Raw genomic sequence first — 13,020 nt, 5'->3', positions numbered from 1 at the left:
GTCAAAAAAATAATGATGTGCCAGCAGCAGCTACAACAGCAACACATACTCCAGCTCCACCAGGACCATTTTGTCACCTGCAAGTTGATTACATATCATTGCCTCCTTGTAAGGGAAAAACTTATGTTTTGGTAGTATTGGACAAGTTCTCTAGATGGCTAGAAGCTTATCCAACAGGGCGTGCTACAGCTGCACATACTGCTAAATGTCTAGTCACTGATTTCATTCCCAGATGGGGATTACCAGATTGCATTGACTCAGATCAAGGTACACACTCCACAGGACAGGTAGTCAGGGAAGTGTCTAAAATGTTGAAAATTAAGTGGAATCTTCACTGTCCCTATAGGCCACAAGCATCAGGACAAGTTGAACGAGCAAACAGAACTATAAAAACCAGGCTAATCAAAATGCACCAGGAAGGAGTACCATGGGTCGAGGCACTGCCAGCGGTATTGTGTAGTATGAGAGCGTCACCTAACAGATCAGTAGGACTGAGCCCTCATGAGATTATTACAGGACGCCCAATGCAGATGCCAGGTGTGATTGATCTTAGAAATGCTGATGTACACATAGCCTCAGATGCCCTGATCACTTACTGTGAAAACCTCACAAAGGCAGTACAGAGTGCCAGAGAGAGAGTTGAGTCGTGTTGGCAGACTCCACCAGAAGGGGGACACACAATCATCCCAGGTCAGTGGGTCATGATAAAGTCATTCAGAAACAAGCCGTTAGAGCCTAAGTGGCACGGACCACATCAAATGATGTTGATTACAGCAGCTGCAGTGTTTTGTCAGGGAAGGAAAACATGGACTCATGTTTCACACTGTAAAGTTGTTCCTCCACCTACAGGGATAGGATAGGACACATGGACCAGTGAGGAGCCCAGGAAAGAACCGAATGCAACAGGCTTCGGGGGCCAATCCTGCGGTGAAGATTCCCTTTTAGGCATTCCCCCACCTACTAGTCCATCCTTACCTCACTGTTCTTTAGGTGTCACAGTAATTAAGAAATAGGGAAAGAAAGGAACAACAATAGCAGACTCAAATCGACCAGAGGATACAACCCTAGTGTTTACAGTTTTTTTTTTTTACAACAAATGCTGCTCTGTCGTTGTTTGTTTTCTTTCTTACTCTGTGCAGATACCACTTGATGGCTGTCCCGAGGCCCATACACACCAACCTCCTCACTTGTGTATGATGACACCAATTTTAAAAGACAACCAGACCCACAACCGAGCCAACTGTCACGGAAGAAAAAAAAAAAAATTAAATACACAACGCAGAGAATCATACACGGGAACTTCAGTCATCCATCAACATGATCAAGATTGCCGTACTAGTAATCATGATGGACATCGCACAAAGTATAGACTCCAGAAACAACATATTCTTAGAGCTGATGAATATGTCAATAAACTCCTTGTTTGCTGGAAAGAACGTTTGCATGCCACATCCACCTTCTGTAGGAGCAGGAATCCCATGGGTAGCACACCCCATTTCTGACTGTGATACCTGCACTCTATTTGGTGTTGTCACTAATGGAATTTTTAACCAAAGCACATGTCATGACCTGAGTGCTGCACCGGTTTACTGGATCCAACAGAGAACTTGAACAAAATTCAACAAGACATTCTTGAACTTTCATCAAAATTACACCAGATGACTGAAGACAATTCGTCATGGTTCGGAAACCTGTTAGGTAAACCCTGGCTGTGGATCAAGGAAATAGCAATTCTGCTGTTGTTCTTACTACTGGTGTACTATCTATGCGTCCACAGTATCAAGTGTTTTATTCAACAACTTACTCATGCCCATCACGAGGAAATGACAATTCCGACCAGAAAAGATTATTACCCATAAGAACTAGACAGACCCTAGCTGCATGTTTGTTTCTGTGTCAACATGCCATTCGTCACTACAGACAATCAACACAGAGCAAGTGCTATGTGCCTGTAACGATCAAAGGTTACGAGAATGAACTTTTAAATGTTTAAATTTTTATTATGTGAGAGTTATTAGAACTCTCAACGGGAGGACTGTGGGATTACAAATTTATAAAATGTTAAATATAGGTTCCAATATAATAGTAGGTAATAAAGCTGACATATCCAAGAAGATCAAATCAAGAAAATCAAGAGTCTGAGATAATGACCTTTTGTCTTTGTGCTCTTCCTCACCAGTCTTGCCAGACTGATTGAATTAGCACCTATGCATTTGAATGACACTGTTATGCTGATGAGATCAAGGCTGGGAAAATTACAGTGTCTGACATTTTCCTGATTCAATTTGCATGCTTTGTTTACATGGTCTCCACCTCTACGGTAGGGATCCCTCCCACTTGAATGTATAAAAACTACAATGTCTTAAGGACAAGTTAGACTTCTTGATGACTGCAGCGCCACGCAGACCGTTCTCAATAAAGAATCCTGCTGAAGATTACCCAAGAGTCTCCTGGTCTTCGTTTCTGAGTTCCCAACACACTCCATGGATTCACCGCCAAATCACCGCCATCACCCCTGTATCACCACACTATAATAAAATCCACCCTCCGGGGCTTTGCACTTGAGTTTGCTCTCGCGTGTTCCTTCCACCCCGCCACAGTTTGTTATGGAAGTGCAGTATTTGCTGATTGAGTCCGAGCCTGTGTGAGAATCATCATCATTTACCGTTTGTTCCTTACAAGCAATGAAAATCAAGGACAATATGTATCTTTTAATGCAGTGCTTCTCAGCTGGTTTTGCATCAGGCCCATTTTGCAAGTTGTGATCACTGTACATATAACACTGTACATATAAAAGTGATCACAAACTATGTCAATCCTGCATTGGAAATAAGCACGGTGGGGAACAGTTCCAAAAAACAATAAGAATGGGAAGACTGCTTGCTTTTAAAAGTTTAAGTTTATCATGCCACGCATAATGTTACATTACAGCTGTATGTAGTTTGAATATAGCGAATTATAAAATCCATTATGACTTATTGAAAACCACTGGTATAATGTATGTGAGAAAATATATAACATCAAGAATTAGAATCATATTTATTTGTACATGGGAAATGTTTTAGAATGTTGTTTGTACATTTTATGTGGTAAACCATTTTAATCAAGCTTTTGTATTAAAAAATCATTTCAGTAGTGGTGTGACATTTTACAAGAATTATACAGTTACTGGGGTAGCGTATTGATATAGCAGGCAAACACAGTTTGACTACAAGTCAAAGACAAATTCTGTAAAATATTACAAACATCATTAAAATCTTTCATATGAGACTTTGAATTAAATGCCAAGACCAAAATAACTTGCATGACTGGATATCTTATAACACGAAGAACTGGAGAAAGAGAAACAAGTCTTTATTAACTGCATACCAAACATGCTATATGCACTTCAGATACATTCATAAGCAGAAAAAAAAACATTTATCTAAATCAGGCATGCCAATCCTGTTCCTGGAGATCTACATAGCTGAAGAGTTCAATTCTAACCCTGCTCCAGCACACCTCTGTAATTATCAAGTGCTCCTGAAGATCTTAATTAGCTGTTTCACTTATGTTTGATCAGGGATAGAGGTTGAACAGAAGGAATATATAAATATATACTTAAAATAATGTTTTAAAAACTATACCAATTCTGTAGATAATGGTAATTGGATAATTAGATATATAGTAAATAGTAGAGATAGCAGAGATTACAGATTTACAAAGCAAAAAAGAATATAATGAGGATTTTATTTTGTGCCTTTGTGTTGCTTCAAACACAAAGTGTTGCTGTGCAGGGTCTGACACATGATCCTGGCAATGCGGAGGGTCTGGACTGTTACCCTTATCCTAAGGAATGCCAATATTTTGAACCTAAAAAGGGTTTGTTTTGTGACAATTCATTATGTGGTCTAGTTGGTAATGGCATTGGGTTGTAACTGGATGGTGGCACTGGTAGTGTTGTGGACCTGGGTCGTGACTGTGGTGCTGCAGAGGAAAGCAAAGATATTAATGTCACAAAGCCTACAGTCAAGAAATAATAAAAGCTTTTAAAACAGCCCCCGATAAAGTTCTTCAGTTAAACTGGGACATGGAAGAAATCAAAGTTTTAGGTTTACTTTAGACTGAGACAGTAAGCGTGTACCAGCTGGTTTAGAATAGTTTACAGCTTAATGCATGTAAAGGATCTGATCAATCACATGAAGAAATTTTTTTCCATGAGCTACCTGAATATAATGGAGAAATCAAACATCACTTTGTGTGATTATTATTTTATTAGATGAGACTTACTTGTTATGCTCTCCCCAGAAGTGGAAAAGATCTTAATGTTTAGCACTATGGAAACCAACAGACATTTCAAGTATTATTTATACATAAAGCTAAAACGCACATATAAAGAAATGTGTAAAAGCCTCATTAGATGCTTCACTTTTGTCTTAAGATGGTTGTCTTTTTTAGTATCAGTTGGATACATCAGTTTTAGATTTCCAAACATTCATTTTGCAAACATTACATGATGCTACTCTTATTTTGAACATCGCCAGGATTTTACCTCTATTAGATATCATTCTTGTCAAATCTGTGGAGACTTCCTCAAGTTTATTTTTTAGCAGAAGGACAGATTTTCCCACATCATCATATAAGAGGTGAGAATCGGCTGTGATTCTGGGCACATCAGTAGTTTGTGGAGGAACAGAGAATAACTCAAAACTCTACAGAATCCCACACAAAGACAAAAAAATCAAACATACATTTACATACATTCAAAGACACCTTTAGATCACAGCCCTGTTTTTCTCAACTTCTCTTACCTGAAGAAAATGGATGTGATCATCTGTTTGTGAAAGCTGCCCCATTTCAGTGTCTCTTGTCCTCAGGTCATCAATCTCCTGCACCAGTTGCTTCATGAGTATTTCAGTTTGACTCACTAAAGCTTTTTCCTGATCTCTGATCAGCTCTGTGATCTCGGATTGGCTTCTCTCAATGGAGCAGATTATTTCAGTAAAGTTCCTATCAGTCTCTTGCACTGCTTTCTGTGCAGAGTGCTGTAAGGACACATTACACAGTGATCTTCAGGTGGACTGGAAGTGCACTGGGATTATCACTGAGAGTATTAACTGACCATGAAACTTTTCCACCAGTTGGCAACTCACCCTATGATTCTTCACAACCTCTCTCAGTTCCTGAAGATCTTTCTCTCTCTGCTGGATTCTCTCCTGGAAGTTTCCTCGAGTTTGATCAAGATGGTTCTGTTAAAAAAAGAAACATTTATTAAATGAAAAAGAAATACCATCTTAAACTAACAACAATAACCAATAGGATTTTTTTTTATTTGCCTGTTTCTTTGTCCTCTCTTCTATAGCAGTTACAAACGTGTGATTTTTGTGTGTATTTACGGAACACAAATAACAGATATAGAGCTGATCGGTCCGGCAGTAGATTTCCAGTTGTTTATTATGTTGATGACAGATCCTCTTCTGCCCAGTGGCATCAATAACTTTGTATGGTTTACTTGGGGGAAATTCTTCATGAAGGTCAAAATGAGTCTGACAGGAGGCACCAGCAGGAACAGCAGTTTGTAGTTTTGTCTTCTTCAGGTTCTCCACCATTTGAGCAAACATCACATTCTTACATAAGGCAGGTCTTGGGCTGAAGGTCTTTCTGCACTGAGGACATTTGTAAACTCCGTTCTGATTCTCCTGATTCCACCAGTCTGTAATACAGTTCATACAGTAACTGTGTCCACAGGGAATGGTCACTGGATTCTGCAGTAGATCCTGACACACTGGACAGGTGAAATGGTCCTGTTCCACTGAAACACTGGCCATTTCACTGCGTATGAACACTGACCGAACACCTCAAAAAACAGCTCGACAATAACTAATGCTGCAGCTTCTTCGTGTTAAATAGCTGAAATTGTTTCCTCATTCTGTTTACTGTAAAATGTTCAGGAAGAAAAAAAAAACTGTTTTGAAGAGAACTGGTTTCAGGGAATTTAAGAGTTGTTTGTATCACAAGTGAAACTGTAGAGTTAGAGGCAATCACTCCAAAACCATGTTTTTAAACCATAATGATCTTTTTTATTAATATTTAACATGTCCTTGTGAGAAATATTTACAAGACATTTTGAAGATGCTATTATATAGCCTGTAGCCTATTGATAAAATGATAGGTTGGATATTTCACTACAGACTTTCAAGGTCATGGTTCGGATGGCCAATTTCAGAAAGAAATCATGCTGGTAGATGCTTTAACCAGAGCCCCGGTTATGTAGGGCTATTGATTTTAAAAATGAATCCTTGCCAGACAATGACAAAAATTTCAGAACTATGACTGATTCAAATTAATCACTTTTTAAAGTCGGTCCTTTTTAAGGAGCAAATACTTCTTGGATGATTCAGAAGACGAGTTTTCAATACTGAGTAATTCATAATATAGAACAAAGTACCATACTTTGGTTTCATATCGATAGGTTGTTTGTTTGTGTGTGTGTGTGTGTGTGTGTGTGTGTATGTTTGTGTCTGTGTGTGGTGAAAACAGGTCAGACTGCAAAGTGCTCTGAAGGAGCATCATTCCTATGCATGATGTAATTTATTACCAAAAAAAAAAAAAAATCTCAATGATTTAGACACAACGATTAAGTTAATCAGAGATCATACTAGCAAAGAGTCTAATGAGGGATCTCTGCTGGCAAACCTGTGACATGGCACTTGAATAGGTATTATAATTATATATCATCTTGATCACTGCATCTTTTCATAGCTCATCTTTTACGGTGTAAATGTAATAATTTACCTGTGCAATCACAGTTACTGAAGCGCTATTAGACTATCGACTTAAGTCTCTTATATGAAATTATTTAAAATTCAAATCAGGCTGTGGACAAACAACCTCATTTTATTTTATGGAAGTTAGAACATCGTGTCACTTTCAAAAGCATTGGAAAAGCTTCTCCGTCAGGGACCATATCAAAAGAGACAAACATTATTGTTTATTGCATATGTATCAATATTATATTAGACTTTGGAGATTAGCAACATAAATGCATACAGGTTTACTTACTTCATTCCTGTGAAAATTATAAATGAAATGAAAGCATTAATTATTTGATTAAAGTCGTGAATGCCTCAGCAAAATATGTATGTAGGACGTCAAGGGTTATACAGCATTAGTGTGCAGTGTCTCCAACTAAAGGAAGGACACAGGAGTTACACTGTTCAGCTTAGAAACAACATTTCTTTCAGGTTGTTTTTTTTTTTTTTTTTTTTTTTATTGAAACAAAAGGACGAATAGCTTATCTACGTAGCCCCGCACGTCACCTGTAGGAGAAAAAAAATCAATCCGTCCCTTTAGTTTATAAACTGTACTCACGAAATCATTACAGATTTTATTTATTATTATTTTCTATTATTGCAAACAAAATGACGTATAGCTTATCACTATGTGTAAAGTTTGAAAACTAAGACTTTTTATTCTCCCCCGTTACAGGGTTCGCTAAATCACCGTCCGACGCGTCCGTCTGCAACAAAAAAGGGAGAGAGAAATCAGGAGAGTGAAGCAACCAGAGGTGGAAAGAGTACAAAAATATTCTACTCAAGTAAAAGTACCATTACATTAATGAAATTTTACTTAAGTACAAGTAAAAGTACCAGTCTAAAAATCAACTCAAGTAGAAGTAAAAAGTAGCTAATTTAAAATTTACTCAGAGTAAAAATAACTTAAAAAAAAAAAAAAAAAAAAAAAGTTACATTTTAACAGTGGGAGGGAGTCAAAAATGGGACAGGCCAAGGGTGTCAAACTCAGTTCCTGGAGGGCCACAGTCCTGCACAGTTTAGATTTAACCCTAATTAAACACACCTGATCATTTAGGTTTATTTGAAAACTACATGATATGCGTGCTGGAGCAGGGTTAGAACTAAACTCTGCAGGGCTACAGCCCTCCAGGAACTGAGTTTGACACCCCTAGGATAGGTCTATTAATCTCAAACTAGTTGTTTTTAATTAAAGGAATCAGTTATTTAGAATAATAAAACATTTGGGCTGTTACCAGGCAAATCAGTATCAACAAACTCATCTTTTAATGCAGAGGAAATGCAGAAGATTCATTGGAAGTGGCATTTAGATGTATAGGACAAGAATGCATTTAACCTGCAGTTACAAATGCATGAATAATGTTTTGATATACAAGACATAAAATGTTGAATACTCATTTGAAATGATAAGAAATTATTAAAAAAAATCAAAAGATACTTTAAATGTGAAATTAAAATGGCCAGTATGTGTCAGCAAGTCACTGTTAATAAGTGAGTCATTGCGATTGAACCGAATCATTTAAATGGTTGATTCATTCAGGAACGAAATACTGTCACGTTGCTCAGAGACGCAAAACTGTGCTTTGGTGGCTGTGTTTGGAATTATTTTCTGTTGTAGAAATAGAGCTAAAAAAGGCAATATGGTGTCTAAAACGCAAGTCTCTTAATTAACTTGTTTACTGAACTGTAATATATATGTATGTATATATTCATGATGATTTTTGGAGGAAAAGATGGCATTCTTTGTGTGATTTTGATTTAATGTATGAAATTATATAAATATGTGAATTTTCTGCCCCTATATCTTCAATTTTGTGATCATTCTGAATGCATTTTATGAGACTGAATCACACAGTGAAAGAACGCACTATACATGCGCGCGCACATCATTAAAACAAAAAATATGATATTATCGCAGACGATATATATAGCACACTCCTCACCACTGTCTTTTTGGCTAATTTGTGCAAAGCCTCTTGCTAAAATGTCAAAGCTTCATTTTAACCACCAATGCAACGATGCAATTATTTAGCTTACCTCTACATTCTTGCGAAGGGTTGATGTCTTGTCGAGATTTTATAAGCTGCTAGTTTGGTTACAAACTAGAGCTACAAGTACAGCTTACACTGCATAATAGAGCATACACATGGCCAGGGGTTCACTTCATTTCCTTCGAGTTCAACTTCAGAATATGACGGGGTTTCGTTTTCAGCGGTGCACCACTAACGCCTGTTTTGTCCATCTGCATCTTTCTTGTGATTTAGCGCCAGTTTGCCCTCCTGCCCATTATTTACTGCCGTAGTTTCCAGGGAGCGATTTTTTTTTTTTTACTCAGTAATTAATGTGTTTTAAAATGTAGCGAAGTACAATACTTTAAACAAAATATACTTAAGTAAAAGTAAAATTACAGATTTAAAAAATTACTTTAAAAAGTATTAGTACACAAAAAAGCTACTCAATTACAGTAACGCGAGTAAATGTAATTCGTTACTTTCCACCTCTGGAAGCAACGACCCGCCACATAGAGCAGCCTTCACCTGGGTAAATGCCTGCTGGCATGGCTCCGTCCACTGAACCGTATCTGGTGCTTCCTTTTTAGTGAGATCAGTCAAGGGGTTGGTGAGGTCCGAATAATTAGGCACAAACTTTCTATAATATCCCGCCAGCCTCAAGAACTTTCTCAAGGACGCACCTGTCTATGTCCCAAGTGAAAACCCAGATACTTTACGTCGCACACTTCCTCGGGTTGGCCGTTAGCCCAGCCCCTCTCAGTGACCTCAGTACTGCCCTGACATGCTGCATATGCCGCTGCAAGTCATTACTAAATATAATGATATCATCTAGATAGGCAGCAGCATATGCACCATGGGGCCGCAACACCCTGTCCATCAGTGGCTGAAAGACTAGCCGGAGCCCCGAACAGCCCGAAAGGAAGTGTAACAAATTGGTGTAACCCAAACGGCATCGTGAAAACTGTTTTTTCTCTGGATAATGGAGACAAGGGGATCTGCCAATAACCATGCATGGTGGCGACATCCATATTCCCTCCCGGGTTTCGTCACCAGTGTAACAATGTTCGTTGTATAGGAGGGAAGATGGCAGGGTCGGCTTTGAAGACTGGCTGCTTTTATTGCCAACTTAAAACAAAAGGTGTGCAAACAGGCACAAAAACAGTCAGAAATCTACATAAATTCACTCCAACAAAATATCCAGCAAAGCCCAGGAGTGTGGCAGCCAGCAGTCCTTCTCTCTCTCCCTCGCTCCCATTTTTCCTGGTATTTTATACTCTCTCCACGCCAATTACTGCAACAAGAGACAGGTGTTCGTTATTTGCGCTCCCCAGCTGCAGGGTTCGCTAAACCACACCCTCCCCCCTTGCCACAGAGAGCTTAAGTAATTACTTAAGTAATTACTAAAAAGAGTCAACTCTGAAACTTTAAGTATTAATAAGCAAGTTATGAAGCTAGTTTCCAGGCTGTATTGTATTATCATTTTTGGTTTGGTTACTATTTAATTTTATAATAATAATAATAACATACAGACCAATATGAAGTTAATATGCAGTCGAGTTCTGTGCATTTGAGAAACAATCTTTTCTGAGAGTGCAGAGAATATGTGTGTTGTGACCTGACGAATGCTGTATAGCACACTTTCAAAGGCTGATAGCAGTCCTGTCTAATCATGTCCTCCCCAGTAACATATACCTCAGTTTATTCTACAGGGAGTAGTAGTAGTAGTAGTAGTAGTTTAGTTGGTTTAAAAAAATCAAGATGTTTCCTTTCCTATCTGCAATGCATATATTAAAAGTCATATCCCAAAGAAAGAAAGAAAGAAGAAAAAAAAGCTCATGGCATTTCCCAATTGTCCTTTGGTTTCCATTTTCACCTTGATCTCCAGTGGTGCATCAGCTATTAAAGGCACTTTGCCAGCTGGCATTCTTCCAGCAGCCCTAAAAGCCTCGCTTCTGAAAATATGAAATCTAGAGCATTTTGTTTGTAGGATCTTGGATGAAAATGGTATGACATTTTCCTTCGTTGAGCAGAGGTCTTGCGTCGAATAACTAGCCAACCTGTTATTTTCTATGCTAGTGATAAAATCTGAATTTCTTGTTGGAAAGTCTTACTAATTTTATCTGATCTTCATTAAAACTTCCTCAAGCACTCTATATTATTCTGTCTGAATATGTTACCCCATGTGGAGATATTATCTGTAAGACTGGTGTTTGTTTCGGAAGCAATGTAAATGGTGGTTGATGTGTGATGCAATTTAATGCGTGAACTGTATTGAGATCAAAGAGCTGTCTATTCTTTGCATGTTGACAAAAAAAATGAAATATCTAGAATATCTTAAGTGGTCAATGTAGTTCTTCAAGTTACTGGTATGTACAGTCAGTTCAGTGAATTATAGGATGTCCCTTTACTGTAAGTTTGAACGCTATTTTGAGGAACCAAAACCGGGAACATAAACCAGGAAGAAAAAAAATTAATAAATAAAAACAAATCATGAGGTTACCACTTCATACAAGACTCTTTTGAAATGTCATTATCAATGTCTAAATTAATACTGATTTAATAATGTAACTATATACATTGCATGCAGTCAGTGACAGAAAACAGTAACACTCTTAACAAGGGTGTGTTACTGAATGAATACTCCACTCAAAAAAAACTGCTGCATTATTCTACAGTGACCAGCAAGACAACAACAGGATACCATTTCACTTCTCAGTTTATTAGTGATTTTGTATTAATGTGCTTTGCAAAATAGTTTATTTGATTTGTTCAAGGTTTATAGCAGGCGTGAACAGTGATTAACGATTATTAATATTATAAAATACCTAAATATATAATTAAAAGCTGGGGTAGGGTGGGGTTGCTATAAACCAATAAAGCTTGTTTGATTAAAGAGAATAACCATCCACACCCATGTTACTGTGTTACCAATTACTGTGTCACACCCCCCACACCACACACTATGCTACTGGAACATTCCTGCACCCACGTGCCAAAACCCTGGCAGGGAACCCAAGTAAATTCCCGCTTCACAGGATTCCCTGGGGGTCTGTAGCACTGATAAACACCTGTACATATAACCCCAGGGTGTCCAATGGTAACCTGTTCTATGTCTTACCGAATTTGCTGGTCCAAGGCAAATTCCTACCAAATGCTTCTGCAGTCACGCAAGGAGCTGAAAAGAAAACACTCACAGTTGTGCTGTTTACTTCACTTATTTTTAAAGTTATTTCCTGTATTGTGGCTAATGAATCAGAAGTCTGGAATGTTCAAATAACTTCCGCATTGCAAAATAAAGTGGATTAAAAAATAATACATAAATATTGAAATTATAAATATGTGAATCAGCTTTATTGGACCAACCCCACCCGAACCCGCCCTTCACATTAATGATTAATAATCACTGTTTTCACCTGCTATAAACTGTATGGCATAAAGAGAAATAATTAATGAATTAAAAATTATACCATAACATTTTAAAACAAATAAACTGCTTTGCAAAGTACATTAATAACAAACTCAGAGCTGAAAATGCATTCGAATGTTGTCGTGTTTTAAATTTGAAGCATCACTGGTCACTGAATCACACAGCAGTTGTGTGTGTGTGTGTGTGTGTGTGTGCGTGTACTGTTTCCAGCCACATACATTTTATATGCATAAAAATAAAAAGACCATAAGGCTATGAGTAAAGTAATCGCATTTGATCAAATGTTTTCCAGCTTTAGCTTTTCTAACAAAACCTACAACAACCCTGAAAAAAAAATATTCATGGAATTGTGTACGGGCAGGTAGTTTTAAATATTGTTTTGAATATTGCGTGTGATTTATAATGAAGTCTGTCTTAAGCTGGAAAACATTAGCTCAAAATGAAATTATTATGCAACTGACAGCCCCTACTAGGTTTTTGTATACAGTCGGGCCCCTCTCTGCCTCTGGGCCCTATGCACTCTGACCCCCTTTTCCCCAGTTGCTACGCCAATATATATTGTATATATAAATACTCACTAAACAAACAAAAAAAAATTCTTGCAGTTGTTGTACATTATTCATAGATGGCGCATTGAATAAAATAGTTTCATAGCAAGTAGTTTATCAAAATTACGCTGAAAACCAGCCAATAATTAATGTTAAAAACCTCTGTCAGTTGTACAAAAATACTTTGATGTCTTGCTTATGTTGTAAATTAGTTATGTTTTGTATGTATTTCTACTAGCCTT

The 13,020-nt window shown here is 37.6% G+C and overlaps 1 protein-coding gene across 1 annotated transcript; it reads right to left on the bottom strand.

Annotated features, from left to right (window-relative positions):
• Positions 1-3,346: 3,346 nt before the first annotated feature.
• On the bottom strand, positions 3,347-5,836 carry ftr63 (finTRIM family, member 63). The gene is made up of 6 exons (XM_059497851.1): positions 5,316-5,836; positions 5,133-5,228; positions 4,791-5,024; positions 4,532-4,691; positions 4,270-4,314; positions 3,347-3,966 (listed from the first exon to the last, which is right to left on the bottom strand). The coding sequence occupies exons 1-6, from the start codon at positions 5,805-5,807 to the stop codon at positions 3,824-3,826; spliced, it is 1,170 nt and encodes a 389-aa protein (XP_059353834.1). The 5' UTR covers positions 5,808-5,836; the 3' UTR covers positions 3,347-3,823.
• Positions 5,837-13,020: the final 7,184 nt, after the last annotated feature.

The sequence above is a fragment of the Carassius carassius genome, chromosome 18, assembly GCF_963082965.1.
Source record: "Carassius carassius chromosome 18, fCarCar2.1, whole genome shotgun sequence".
NCBI classification, from domain to species: domain Eukaryota; kingdom Metazoa; phylum Chordata; class Actinopteri; order Cypriniformes; family Cyprinidae; genus Carassius; species Carassius carassius.
This window is presented reverse-complemented; position numbering and strand designations above follow the sequence as displayed.